A 15148-nucleotide genomic window follows, 5' to 3' on the forward strand; every position below is an offset into this window, starting at 1 on the left:
TGTTCCTTGGAGGAATGCAGGGGTGTCGGTCAGATCTAGGGGTGTGAAGGCCTTTATTAATCACCGCTCCTCTGATGTGAGGCGAGGTCCTACTGTAGGAAGCAATAAACTGCATCTGTTGGGCTAGGTGATGGCCTGGGATCAGGCCGGGCAATCGGGCAGGGAGGAAGAGGTTACCGAAAGGGTCTGTTCTATGGGTGGGATGAAAGAGCGAGGAGGCAGGGGTTCAGCACGGAGGAAGGGTCGGGTTTAGAGGTGCGTTTATGGCCCGCGCAGGAGAGACCGGGGGCTGTCAGGGCGCGGGGGAATACTCGCGAGGCTGGGGAGTGGGGGGAGAAAGAGAGACACGCAGGCTATTGGCAGTGGGCAGAGAGGTCATGACACAAAAATGGCTACTATCTATGTTCGTGATGGGGCCTAAAAGGGGACAAGATGGCGGGGCCACTGTTTCGTGACTTTCGCTTTACCTTCAACAGTGGCGAGGGTGAACACAAATGAACGCCGCTTATGTACATATACATTGTCATTTTCCACAGTCGCTGCTTTTTAACATAAGTTAGGTCATTTCTGTGTTTATCATAACTGACGGGGTGTACATATAGTCATGTGTTGTCAATGAAATAGCGTTTGTCAATACTGGTGGACTTGCATATAACCGTGTGCAGTTGATGCGACATACGAGGTGGAATACATATAAATTTACATTTGTCGTATTTAAAAAGTGACCGATGAAACATTTTACAGGCAAAAAGTGGTTGAGGGAGGAATTTAGTCCAATACAAGCAATTAGTCAAGGGGTGTAGAAAGTTCCGAAAAAGGGGGGGGGGTCTTCGCCACAGTGTCTTTTTAGTAGCGAGCCATCACTGGTAGGCTCTGGTAGTTCGTTTTCTTCCGTTGGCGCTGTTGAGCACCGGTGGTGGAGCTATAGGTCCAGCTCGGATCCTTCTTTACACGTCGCAGGGTGCGATCTGTCTTCTGCTGTTAGACCACAGTCCTGTTTCCTAACTAATCTTTTTAAGGGCACCTCATGCTGGGCACCCGCATTTCTTTCTCCTTCCGTGGCAAACCCTATTCTACCTAAATGCTGCTCTTTTTCTCTGAGTCAAAATCCACGTGAAAGGGAAAGAGGGAGGTTTTGTAGGATAATCGAGGGAAGAGAGGGCAGAGTGGGACCAGATCTTTGAGACAAACCAAGGGAGCAAAGGGTGATGCGCAGGCAGGTCCATCAATCGGGCTCAAAGGGGCGGGGACTTCTGGCACGCGTTGGTCAACAAGTAGAGGGCTTCAAGGCGGCCCTCCATTCCTTCATTTTCTGCGTTTGAGAGTGGTGCATCGTCCCGCGTCCCGTTGCTCTGCGGCTCCATCTTAGGTCGAGGTCACACGTGCCTCATGATCTGTGGCCAGGCTGTACGTCACGTCCGGCCCCTCTCTTCCGGTGACTGTGTATCCTTGAATGGGTACAAAACAGGTTTTAGAGAACTGACAAGAGAAGATATTTATACATTTCAATTCCGTCCCAAATCTAAGTAGTTGGGGGTTCGTTCATCGGTCACGGTCAGAAGTTATCACTGTGGAGCATGTATACAGGCATGTCTACTGGGTATGTGCTAAGCCTATTTGGCGTTCATTCATGACGTACAGGGAGAGATCCGACTCTTATTGACTGTGTACTTCATCAAACTCGAAATCGAATCCTTCGGTAGAGACTCGTTTTTCTACCCCAAGCCCTGGCAGTCTTCTATCATCATGAGAGAGAGGTAGAGGCTAAACACTCTTTTCTCGGGGAGCAACAGTTAATCAGGGTCATCAGTTATACTTCGAGTTTACGGAGCTGGGGTCAAGCGGGAGGAACGGGGACGTTTTGGACATCCGTACTTGGGTGCAGAGGGGTGGGGCAATCTGGGTATAGGAGATTGTGTTTCTAACGAGCTGAGAACAGAAGACCACTGACGTATAATCCTCCTATAAAAAGGGCCAGATTAGGGGACATCAGTCGTCTTACCTGTCCTTTCCTTCATAGCCAATTCAAGTTCTATCATTTTTACAGAAAGGAGAGGTAGTAATATGGCAAATCACAATTGTTTTAGTTTCTGGCAATTTGTCGAACACCTTTGTGTTCAAAAAACCAATTAGGCTCGTGCCGGCGGGGGCACAACGTTACCACACAAAGGAAGAGGGAACAGGGGGACCCTCGGAGAGAGAGTCGTCCGCATTTCTAATGAACTATTCGGTACACGTACGACATGGAGAGAAAGAAAGAGAGAGAGAAACGTGTACAATAATAGGCCATTTTAGTGCGCACACAACACAAAACAGTAGGGGTCATGTTATATAGAAACACAGACTGAGGGACAACGTAAATCCATATACTACGTACACATGAATTCAGGCGGGGGGGTACATGTATTACATACAGAACTCAAGACAAAACATAGAACGGTACTTGGCCAAAGATATTTCCTCCTGCATGCTGCGCATCCTTAGTTTCCTATTTAATTCGCCTGGCTGTCTTTTGCTGTTGGTCTCTGTTGCAAATACTTACACTTTCGTCAATTGTTCGGGAACTAACCTGGTCGGGCTAGTACTTACGGTGGGATCTTTGAATCGTTTTTAGCGAATGGGTATCCAGGCTGAGGCAACGGAGGGTGTCAGTTGGGGGAACAATGGGCAGCTTCGAGTTTCATGTCGTAAGAATCTACTCGTAGGTGCACGTCATTCTTGGTTGCATTATTCGGGGGCCGGTTGGAGTCATATTTTTGTCATACTGCAATAACCCACCAAGTTTCTGTTTCAGGCCACCCCTCCAGTCGCTGGGTTCAGAGAGAGAGAGAGATGGTCGTTTCTAAGTAAGGGAGTGTTATATCTATGTTTGTTCGTCGTGTATAGGTACTATGTTCAGACCCCCTTTTTCCCCATTCCATCGGCCGTTCAATCATCACTCAAGTCGTACAAAAACATCTCTCTTATCAGGTCAACGCGTGCAACGTATATCCAGTCGAGTTACACACATCCGGTCATACACGCGTGCATTCATATCACCCAAATTCGCGTTGCTTAGGTCTTCTCCACACTTTAGTCGATGTTCCGATGCGACCTGCAGAAAGAAGGGGAAGAAGAAGGGGTGGGGGCAGCGTTTAAAACACATCCGCGCGCATAAACCCAAGAGGCTTTTACTTACCACGTATTCGACCTATCTCCGCGGGGTGCAGTCCCTTCCATCTCGGCGTTTTAAGCCCAGAGGGACTGGTGGTGCGGGAGGCATAATCATTGATGGACTGTATATTGCATAGATCGCCCACGTGTGGTAGTGCGGATCTTGTGTGGGGGGGGGTCGAAACAAAAGGGCAGTCAGTGCAAAGTGGGGGTGAACTCGTGTTCTTCCTTCGAGGAGGAGGGGTGGTCTACAGTGGTACCGGGTCTGGCTTATGGGCATCTGAAACAATTTCCCTGAGATATGTGGCATATAAAGAAAAACAGAACATCGGGACCTTTGTCGATTGCTTTATGTTGCACAAAAGTAAAATAAAATAAAAAAACACAACACACGCAACGAACTTGGACCATTCATATTTGCAATATTTCTGGGTACTTTGCTTTTTAACCTTTAAGTGATCGAATTGCTTTATTTTGCCTGTATTTTACGTATATCGGAAACAATGGTCATGTATTCGAACTTACCAATCCAAGAGCTCCGACTATATTTGCTTTTCACAAAACTTTTATTTAAAAAATGCTGACGTACAAATGCAGGCCTACAACCACGTGGGCCGGCCACGGAGCAGACTGGAACTGTACCTGAGGGCATATTTATTTGAGGAAAACGTAACTGAGTCGGTGGTCGTTTTATTTCATCAAGGTACGATAAGTGCAATAAAATCATATCGAAAATTCATTGTGGGCAAGTACCATAAGTGTTGAAAATTCGAACTTTCAATAATACTGTAATCAATGACGCGTCAGAACTTAATATCAAATCATTGTCCGAATGTTCAATCAATACTCATCCCCTCCCAGCATGTGCTTCAAAAAAACTGCATACATATCTCATGATATCAAAATCTGAGCATCCGGAACACAACAGGGAGTTGCGGGTTTCGTTTGTACCGGCGCCATTTTGGGTGGGGTCAGGTGGGTCCAAGTATAGTCAAAATGTCTCCACCAACTCGTGGTCGGACCAGAACCTCTTTCGGCAGTCCAGAAGTTTCGTTAAGGGGCAACAGAAGGGACCGGTGACATGAACCATCAATCAAAGAAAAGGGAGGGGGCAACAATCTTTCCTACCGGGTCATACTGATGTTCCACCGGAACTGATCAAATCGGTAGTCTGCAGTATTTTGGTCATTCAAAACTGAGGCTGGCGCCAGCATGAGGGCGCCAACGTCTCGTGGCTACGTCTTGGTCGTTCTGCGGGCAATCATGGCAGTCGTTCCCCATCGGGGGCCTGGGGCCCCTGCAGTTCTCGTAGAATCTTCAAAGCTGAGGAGAACGCTTCTGGACGGGGGACTCGTTTTCTAGCTGGCCAGCGACCAGGCCATCCTTGCACGCCAGGCTCATTCCTGCAGAGTCGACCGCCATTTTTAGGAGTTCTGCAGCTACCGGCAGTCACTGGGTCGAAAAAGCAGACGGATTCCAGCCTGCCGGGCGAGGCGTTGTTGCACCGCCGCAGTGGATGAGCCCCTGCTGGGTGAGTGGAGCGTCGCTGCACCGCAAGAGTGGACGAACCCTTTGCCGGGTGCGTGGAGCGTTGGGGGTGCAGCTGAGGAGCCTCCACCTGGGGAGGTGGGAGAGGCTCGTCTGCGCCGCCTCTCCCTCCCAGTGCACACCACGCCATCTCGCTGACATTCGTTATGGCTGGACCAGGCGATGAAAGAGGGGGGGGGTGTCGGAGGCATATGCAAGACACCCCCCCCCCGTGGCCTGCAAGGCGCCGGGAGAAGAAGGGAATGGGAGTACCAGTACATTCCGGGCCGGGCCATTCACCCCACGACTTCTCCGGTCGATGGCGGCCAGCCGCTCTTTGCCACGGCCACAGGAGCGGGTCCCCCGGTCAGCCAACCGCGGGGCTCGTCGAGCGGAACGCTGATACATCCTGGGGGCAGGCCTCGGCGCGTGGTGTCGTCTCTGGGCTGTTCGCGCAATGGCCCTCTACCCCAGGCCGCCACCGACGCTACCTCACCAGCTGATGGCTTTTGTAGACTTTCTAACGCCCAAAGACCTACTAAAAAGTAGCCCAAAGTAGCCCAATATTGCTACTTTTCGCAAGGAGGGACAGGAACGGCGTCAAGCAGGCGGCGAATTGCATTGTGGGTTTGGTGTTGCAGCCGTTTGCCATGTAAATAGTTGTTTAATATATAGTTGTAAAATAAAACGTTTTAACATGTTCCCTTGCTGGAGTGTTGTATATTTCTAATATTTGCCTAGGGTTTGTCGTTATTTGGGCGGGGTGGGCGGTGGAGCCGAGCTGTCTTGCAGTCATAGCGTCGAGTTCGGCTCTTCTCACTAGTTTCATATTTCCTGAGGGGTTGTTCCTAATGTTTCCATTTCAGCGAGGTCGAAAAAAGATCTCATCAGTGGCCTACTGATTTTGCTCGATTCCTTTTGCTTTTCCTAACGATTTTTATGTTCTTTAATTTGCTAGCACGATACAGCGGCTAATCCGCATTTTTCTTTATATATGTCCTTTTTATTAGGGGTGTCCTCCGGTGGAGCCAGATGGTCTACCTCTAATAAATGGTCCGGGCTGAACCAACTACTGAATAATGGGGAGAAGGTAGGCATGACGGGTTACAACGGGGACAAAAGTCTGCACTACCTATCCTTCACTACTTTGCGGAGACTAGATCGAATATTTCTATTCTACAGTATTCGCAAATAGGGAATACCCAAAGAGAGAACCAATTCCAAACAATCAGTGTTCGGACAAACAATCAATCAATCAAATGAGGAATAAAAATAGGCGCGACGGGTTACAACAGGGGCAAAAGCCTGCGCTACCTACCCTTCACTATCTGCAAAGAGAGAGATCTTCCTGTTCCTCCCTGTTTGTAGGCAGAGAAGATCCTTTCAGAGAACCAATTCCGAACGATTAATGTCCGATCAAACAATCAATCAGTGGGGGATAAAAAATAGGCACGACGGATTACAACGGGGGCAAAAGCCTGCGTTACCTACCCTTCACTATCTGCAAAGACTAAACAGAGTATGGCGACTCCGTGCTTGTTTGCAAATAGAGAATGATCCAAAGAGAACCAATTCCAAAACAATAAATGCATGGGTAACAATCAATCGAATGGAGAGGGAAGTAGGCGCGACGGGTTACAACGGGGGCAAAAGCCTGCGCTACCCACCCTTCACTATCTGCAAAGGGAGAATACTCCTATCCTTCCCCGTTTGCAGACAGAGAATCTCTCAGAACACAACAATCAAATGCGTAATACTAGTATTTTCCAATGACAATCAAACAATCAATTCGCAATTCGTCGTGTTACACGACCTTACCCGGACCGCATGGACAGTTTCTCGTCTTCCGTTTCCAGCGCCCGATCGTCCTCTATTCTCCGTAATTGCTGTGGCACTCCTGATGGTTCCCAGTCAGGACCGTAGATCACTCGAGAGAGGTCTGCTCGGAACCAGTGAAGTTCGGATGATCGGCTGCCAGACAAGGGTCTATCGGGCAGGAGCTCTTCCCGATCGTTGTAGTCGTTCACTCTGTCGTTGGGACCTCTCTCACTAGATCCACGTGTCGCTGATGGGCCCCACGTTTGGGACGCCAATTGTTAATCAAAGGGTTCAGGCAGGTCAGGGCGATTACACCTTTTCCCATATTTGCCCGGCGTTAGCCGCTTCTCACCCATCTCATGATTACCAAATAAAGAGGCAGGCGCTGGAGACTGGAAGGCAGGAAACAGGAGTTTATTTCCGACGGAACAGAACACGTCAAATCAGACAACAGGGTATCTTCTCGAGGTGCTCTAACAAGTTTCTCTACGGCTCTGTCTTTTATACACACGTTTACGATGCACAAACATTCCTTATTGCAATAAAGACACTTTGAAGTACAAAAAGGGCATGTTTGGGATCCCAGCTCCAGGCCTATTCCCATACCGGTCGCTCTGATGTTGTTTTCCCCTCCCAAATGTAACATGTGATTGTAATCTGCAGCCGGACATTCCAACAGGACACGAGGGCAGGAGGGGGTGGTCTGATCTAAGGTTGGGCAGGCGATAAGATCACGTTTTGCTGTGCGGGCCGGGGGGGGGGGGTACATCCACGAGACCTAGTTTTATGACTTGGGACTGGGTCGAGAGGCCAGGTGTAGCCGGGGGGGGTCATCAGAAGAGAGGAAGGGTGTTCCTGGGAGGAATGCAGGGGTGTCGGTCAGATCTAGGGGTGTGAAGGCCTTTATTAATCACCGCTCCTCTGATGTGAGGCGAGGTCCTACTGTAGGAAGCAATAAACTGCATCTGTTGGGCTAGGTGATGGCCTGGGATCAGGCCGGGCAATCGGGCAGGGAGGAAGAGGTTACCGAAAGGGTCTGTTCTATGGGTGGGATGAAAGAGCGAGGGGGCAGGGGTTCAGCACGGAGGCAGGGTCGGGTTTAGAGGTGCGTTTATGGCCCGCGCAGGAGAGACCGGGGGCAGTCAGGGCGCGGGGGAATACTCGCGAGGCTGGGGAGTGGGGGGGGAGAGAGAGAGACGCAGGCTATTGGCAGTGGGCAGAGAGGTCATGACACAAAAATGGCTACTATCTATGTTCGTGATGGGGCCTAAAAGGGGACAAGATGGCGGGGCCACTGTTTCGTGACTTTCGCTTTACCTTCAACAGTGGCGAGGGTGAACACAAATGAACGCCGCTTATGTACATATTCATTGTCATTTTCCACACAGCTACATGGACCCAGTTAAGCCTGCTGAACAAAAGTACCTCAGCTCTTTGTTTGCGTAGCGTTGCAAGGATTCGCGTCGAAGATATGTCTCCCAGCTGAATCGATGAGTGGGTTCCAAGATGCACCGAGGGTGCGATACGAGGGCCTGCATTGTCGTTGCGGATCCCGTTGATGGGGATGCTTCAGATCCGAAGGGCTGTGATGTGGAGTACATCATTGTGGCTGCTGTCCAACAGGGATGCGATGCCTGCACCAAGGATGTGCTGTGCAGTGGCAGTTCCGATGGGCTGTGGTGCGGGACTTAGAGACGGGTCCCGCCACAGATCAGAGACAATGTCTTGGTTCTGCTTGGGTGTGCGCTGTGGAGCAGTAGAGATGCACCGGTCTTGCTAGACACAGAGGCTAGCTGAGCACCTTAAGCCCACTTCCAGGGGTAAAGGACTGGGGTGGCACCAGTTGGCAGGGTAGACTCACAGATGACAGAGTCCAGGTGCAGTTGCAAGGTTGTTGGAAGCCTGTTGTGTCCCAGAGGCTTTGGATCAGGAGGCAAGCCAACTAGCCCTTGGAGTCAGTCTGGGTTCAAGAGCTGCATGCCCAGTTCTTCTCACCAAGGCAAGCGGGCATCAGGTCAGCACAGCAAGGCAGCAGTCCAGCAGAGTGACAGTCCTTTCAGCAGCACAGCAGTCCTTCTCCCTGGCAGATTATCCCCAGCTCCAGAGGTGTACTGAAGAGTTAGTGTCTGAGGTCCAGTATTTATACCCAGCTATGCCTTTGAAGTGGGGTGAAACTTCTAGAGGCATGCCTGTGATGTGCACAAATGCCCTGCCTTCCGGGCTCTAGTTCCAGACTAACTATAGGGGGTATGCAGTCCTCTGTGTGGAGACAGCACACAACCTATTAAAGTGTAGGTGGGGCTGGGCCCAGCTCTTCCCTCACATCCTGCCAATGATGGCCCAGCCAATCACAGCTAAGCTCCCCATTGTATGTGGCTGTCTAGAGGAATACACAAATCCTATGAACTACCCCCAGTTGTGACTCCCCCAGTGACAGGCCGCAGGCACCAAATGGCAGGTAAGAAAATACCAACTTTCTAAGAGTGTAATTTTTAAAATTGTAATTCAAATTAGGTCTTCACCATAAGTTAGGATTTTTCATTACAATTCCAAAGACAACAAACATGAACTGGTGACCTGTTCCCATTTGGAACCTAAACTTATTGAATATAATAAGTTAACTCCAATGTAATCCAATGGGAGAGGTAGGTCATGCAGTAGTGAAAAACAAATTTAAGAGTTTCTGATTAGCAGGACATGTAAAACTTAAACATACATGGCCTACATTTTAAGTATATTGCACCCTGTTTTCTGTGCTGTCCGGGCCTCCCCTAGCGATACGTTTTATACATTAAAATGAAAGGTTTAGGCCTGGCAAGAGATTTACTTTGCAGGTCGAAATGGCAGTTTAAACCCATGCACACAGAGGCTGCAGTGGCAGGCCAGAGACATGTTTAAAGTGCTACTTAAGTGAGCAGCACAATCAGTGCTGCAGACCCACTAGTAGCATTACATTTACAGGCGCAGGGCACAGGTAGTGCCACCTTAATAAGGACTTAAAAGTACATTACATATGCCCATTGGGTATTAGCCAATTTAGCATGTTTTTAAGAAGAGAGCACAAGCACATTAGCCCTGGTTAGCTATGGTAAAGTGCACAGTGTCCTAAGGCCAACAAAAAAAATCTGCCAAAAAAGTCTTGGCATAACCCTACAGAAATGGCCACGTCCAACAATGATCGTTTGGTTTTAAGACATGAGCTGGGGCAACTCCTTAGTAGACACCATCTGAGGGTGGAATGATTACTTTGACTGGCGTATTGAGATTTTCAACCTAATCCGGGAGAACACTGAAATGAAAAAATAAAAAAACTTTGACTGTGTACTCTGGAAGTCAGCTACCCGAGAATCTGATGTACTAGTTCAACATTCTGGTTTCCCCTGGATATCCCATTGTTCTGCTTCCAAAAGGTTGTTGTAGTTCTTGACCATTGTCAGCTGCCTGTTTTTTCTCCTGTGTGCACGGTGCAGGGATTCCTCCTCCTGCTCCCAACTTTGTCCGCATTTTTTTTGCCTCTGGTGCTGGTTGTGAATCGGGCTTCTGCTGACTTTAATATACAACATACTCCTCATGATGTCTCACAGCTGTGAAGAATGGGGAAAAACAGCTCCTTATTACCTAAACACTGTAGGGGTTTCTACTAGAACAATGCCAAGTGGTGAGCTGTTTTGGCCCATACCAGCTGCCGTTCCTTGATTCGCAGTCTCCTGTGCCACATGCTGATTTGAGTTCACCAGAGGCTATGACTACAGCTTGCATACCCTCGCCACTACCTTGCAGTACAGGCTATATAATTATAACAATAATCTTTATCAAAGGTCTACTACACATTTAGAGAAGAAAACTAAAATTGCTATCTAACTTCAACCTCATTATCCTTACATACAACCTACCCATGCAACAAGTTCCTCCCACAAATATGTAGCACCCAATTCATCCGCAGGCAACCACCCACGCACTGCACCTGCTACTAAACCTGGGCTTCAGCCGCGTACAACGGGGGATTCACCACAGAGTCCAACTACTGAGGATGTTAACTCTTACCTGTGGATTGCACACCGCCTGCCATGCACAGCTAGTAGTTGAAGCCTTGTCCTGCATCAAATGTTTTCAGCCAACCCCCACCTGCACCGTCAACAGGGGACCAACTCACAAGCTTAACTACAATGATGTCAAATTCCCATCCAATCCTCCTTCACTTTTATTCATAGCTGAGTACCAGTACCTCAAAATGAAGCTTACACAGTAACGCAGCACCTTGGTATAGAAGTCTAATATGTATGTGATACTTCCAGTCATATTGTGGTACCACTCGGGCCTTTTTTTTGCCCAATGGTCGTACTGCAAAAGCCTGAGTCTGTGGAAAGATTTTTTTAATGAGATATTAACACCAGGAGCGTCCCTTTGTGACACCCCTCCTAGGGTCAGGATGTTCTTACCCCTGTTCCCTTAAGGGCCCATTCATCTCTATTTTTAGGAATTGAGTTTTGAATCCCCGGAGTCCTGTAATGCTGGCCGCAACATTTTTCTTCTACATTGCGGTCACCAATCACATTGTTTGCGTACTGTAGATAACTCTTGGAACCCGCAGTACCAGAAATGGCAGATGGGAGTGAAAGCTCCCAAAGCAAATCAGAATATTTTTTTTTTTATGTTGAGAATCACTGGAGTATTGCGGTACCCAGCAGTCCAGATGCCTCTAACTTTTCATTACACTTAACCACTTCATATCCACCCTAAGCATCTCTTTAAACGTGAATTCCTCCCAAACTACTGAACTTATTTACACCAACTAAAAAAGCATTCTTTCTGAGTAAAGGTGTAATTCTCTAACAAACTTGAGGAAATTCCCTTCAGCCGTTTTTTCTGTATTAGAGAGCAAATTTTCTTATGGGAATTAAAGTACTAAATCTTCATCTCCCCTTCTTTTTTTCTAGGCCATGAAGGGACCAAAGTAGATGAACGTTTTTTCGATGGGGTGGGGGGAGGGAAATTTGATGCAAATTTGTCTAATGGCTCAAATGTTAATCAAGAAACAAGAAATGCCTTTCTTATGGGAAATCTGGCCTAACTATAACTACACTGGTGTGTCTACTCATCTATCTCTGGGCCCACTTAGTTCCGTTCTTGGGGAGGTGTAGGGGGGCGAGTTCTAATAAAATTATTGCACAGGCAGACATGCTGTTAGGTGTCAAAAATCTCTTAACTGCCTTTCCTTTCATTATATCTTCGCCTTTAGCTTGTTTTTCTTTCCTTTTTTGTGCCTGTTCTTTATGGCAGAATTTGGCAAGAAAGTCAGCCTCGTATTTATTTTTTCAACCTAAAGCCCTGTGTACACATCTCTGGAGCAAGACTCAGCTGGGGATATTGTATTTTGGATGTAGTGAAGTCCTGTTTGTTTCGCAGTAGCTACCTACACGGATACTAATGGAAGTAGACTGTTCAAAACCTAAATGCTGCCTTACGCTAGTACTTACATTCATTGCCAGCATAAGTACTATGCATTATTTGTTCTACCCAAAGAATTTGCTATGTTTTCTATTGATTAATTCCCATTTCTGCTAAGCAATTGCATCACCCAACACAACACACTGTAGACTATATTACGCTATCCTGCAGCGGACAGTACCAGCCCTTGTTTGATATTTGAATTGCAAGTAGCGCCATTACACTTTCGATTGCAGTGCAGTCACATCGCATGCTATTTATCCTCATAGACTTGTTTTACATTGGCTTGTCAGGGGAATAGTTGTACAATGTTATTGGACTAGCACCTTGCTCGCACTACGCATTTTGCTTAGCAGGAGCCATTTACAGTTTAGCTTAGAAATGTGTGAAGTTACATTATGCAGGTGTTGCTTTTTTTATTTTTTAGCATGAACTGGAATTTGGTTATGTTTCCTACTACTCCTTAGTCATGAGCTAATTTGATGGCATGGAGTAGTTTGGTGTCCTCTTTGATAAATTTGCGTTGATAGCACATAAATTGAGGATAATGTTGCAAAGTAAATCTAAAACATACATTGTAAAATGACGTATCGATCGACGTGATATGTCGTGTCTGATGGGAAACTTTGCAGAATACTAATTCTTAGTAAGTGCCCCCAAAGCCTCATAAGTTATCACTTTCACTGATATTCTCTTACATTTTAGGATTGTCACACCTGCCTTGATTTAAGGAATTTCTTTCAAAATGTATTTATCTTTGAATATAGATTGCGTGAGAAAGTTTATATTGTCAATAATTCATTGAAACTACCAGACATTGTTATTCAAGTATTGAATGAATCAACCATTGTGTTATTTAGCACTTAATATGACAAACTTCCCATCAAATATTTTTTTAAACCTGATCTATCCATCTTTCTACAAATTAATCTCTAGCTCTGTCTGTCCCTTGTTGTATAATGTTTAGGTGTTCTAAACAACAGAAACATGCATACGTGGTGGATTGATTAATACAAGAGAGAAAAATAAATGACTTGGTAGTTTGGTTTAAAAGTGTTAACTGTATCCTAGTTGAATAATACCTGAACCTATAAAATATTCTTGAAGAAAGGACAGAATATAGTTTGCTGTTGGACAAACTTAACCCAGTCTTTATACCGCACAAACGTATTTGTCTTTTTCTTATTCTCTGTCCACTATTCAGGTAATTTATTCTCTGCTGATAATTTGGCACATACGAAGACAAATCTAGCACAGTATTCTGTTAGAAGTGCAAGTTAAAAACTTTTGTGAAATCCAAAATGTTAATAATGAAACGAAGAAGATTGTTTATCTGTGGTGCTGGTTAAAAATGTTTCAGGCGTGCATACGTTGGCACTTTCTCATACCTACCGCTACCCATATGCCATTACAGTGGATACATAATTTCCAAATATGCATATATTCAAAGTTCAGCAGAGTGACCGTATAGTCACAATAATGATAAAACTAGAACTGAATGCTAGAAATAAATAAAGAAGCAAACAAACCACTTAATTTGGCGTAGACCTTTTAGGATATGCACACACGTCTCGTGAGTGTACCAAACCATGTTGTCGTAAATTCCAGTGGTGTGTATCAGTATTATAATTGCTCAGGCAGGAAGTTTCATAGATCCATTGTATTTACTTTTATCCTCATGGGTGATGTATGAAAGCACTGTGAAATGCTGGGGTTCAGAATAGACACTGATTTTACTATCCTGACTTTGATCTTTCGGGATGTGTGTTGTTTACAGCCTTCCCTTTATTAATTTATTTTGTATATACTATCTATCCCTGTTAGTGTTTCTTTCTTTGGGAATAGATTACTATTGCCTATTATGAACTTTGTAGATAGGGAAGACGATAGTGTAGATCACTAAAAAGCATTACACATTTTTCATCTTACACAACAACTTTTAATTGCACTATAGCTTCAGTACCAGCTAAAATACTTTGCAAGCCCATAACACAAAATCCACAGCACCTGATGAATTTTTTTTTCCCTTTTCACAGCCTGTTATTTTCATTATTATAATAAACATTCTCCAGTTGCACGCCATTGAAATGTTAAGTTATGTCCCTCGTGACCCATGACCCATGACCTTTAACTTGCAGCATTGTACCCTAATTTCATCGGGAAATTAGGTCTTGTAAAAACAAGGAGAACTTCATTATGATAACCGCACTCTTTGTGTGCATTCTGCCATTTTAAATATTTCAAATTATTTCTTTCAGATATGTATGGTGCATCTCCACTCGGAAGTCCTATATCGCCTCATTCTCTGTCTTCAGATCCTTCATCCTCCAGAGATTCATCTCCTAGTCGAGAATCTTCGATTGCGTGTGTGAGTCCACAGCAACCAATCACCATTCATAGTTCAGGAAAATCATTTGGGTTTACCATGCAGGCAATCAGAGTCTATGTTGGTGACACTGATGTGTACACAGTTCATCACATTGTTCAGGTGAGGTCACTATTCTGTTTTTTTTTATTATAAAGATGTTTACTTTGCTTTTTGGGCAATGGCCAAATATTGACTTAAATCTTTCCAGTAGAAGTTATGTAAACTCGTCATGTTTTTTTGACACACATAAAGCTACTCCATTGTTCTATTAAAGAATTTCAACAACAGATGTTCATAAAGTAATATAAACACTAGCTTTCATACGTTTCACAACGTCAAAGAAAACGGGCCCAATACGCAGTTACAGTATTTCAGTGCATTTCTGTCCTCAGCCATATATTCTCTTAACGTATTGCTTTTCCTGTTTTTTGATGCAATGACATGAATTTCAGCTTGTGTAAAAAATCATACTCCAGCTTCTAGTTTGAAACTCAGTGACAATACATCTCTCAATGAAAATGTTTCTCTGAAAAAAGGCCAAAAATTGGAAATGTTTAAATGAGTAGGAGAAAAATATGAGGTGGTAACATTTTACCTTTTTTGTTTTGATATTTATATTGGATTGCAACATGCTCCACAGTTTTAAAATATTATGTTTGAGAGTATAATAACCTAATCCAGAATCTTTACAATAAGCACCTGCCATAAAAGGTTGGAAGTATTTTGCTATCTTAGCAAAATAACTCCATTTCAGGTCTAAAGGAATTGTGAGGGGGGATATGTCCCCACGGTTTTTGAGACACCTTACTGTACAGTATTTGGGTATAAGGAAAA

At 45.4% G+C, this 15148-nt stretch overlaps 1 protein-coding gene across 6 annotated transcripts in view; it reads left to right on the top strand.

Annotated features, from left to right (window-relative positions):
• MAST4 (microtubule associated serine/threonine kinase family member 4) overlaps positions 1–15148 on the top strand; it is a 1958993-nt gene that overhangs the window by 1909619 nt on the left and 34226 nt on the right. For all 6 annotated transcript variants that reach the window (XM_078675181.1, XM_078675182.1, XM_078675184.1 and 3 more), the window contains one exon: positions 14205–14434. In XM_078675181.1, coding sequence (XP_078531307.1) covers positions 14205–14434 — 230 coding nt within the window. The remainder of the gene's footprint in view (positions 1–14204; positions 14435–15148) is intronic.

Source organism: Lissotriton helveticus, chromosome 2_1 (genome assembly GCF_964261635.1).
Source record: "Lissotriton helveticus chromosome 2_1, aLisHel1.1, whole genome shotgun sequence".
Classification (NCBI taxonomy): Eukaryota; Metazoa; Chordata; class Amphibia; order Caudata; family Salamandridae; genus Lissotriton; species Lissotriton helveticus.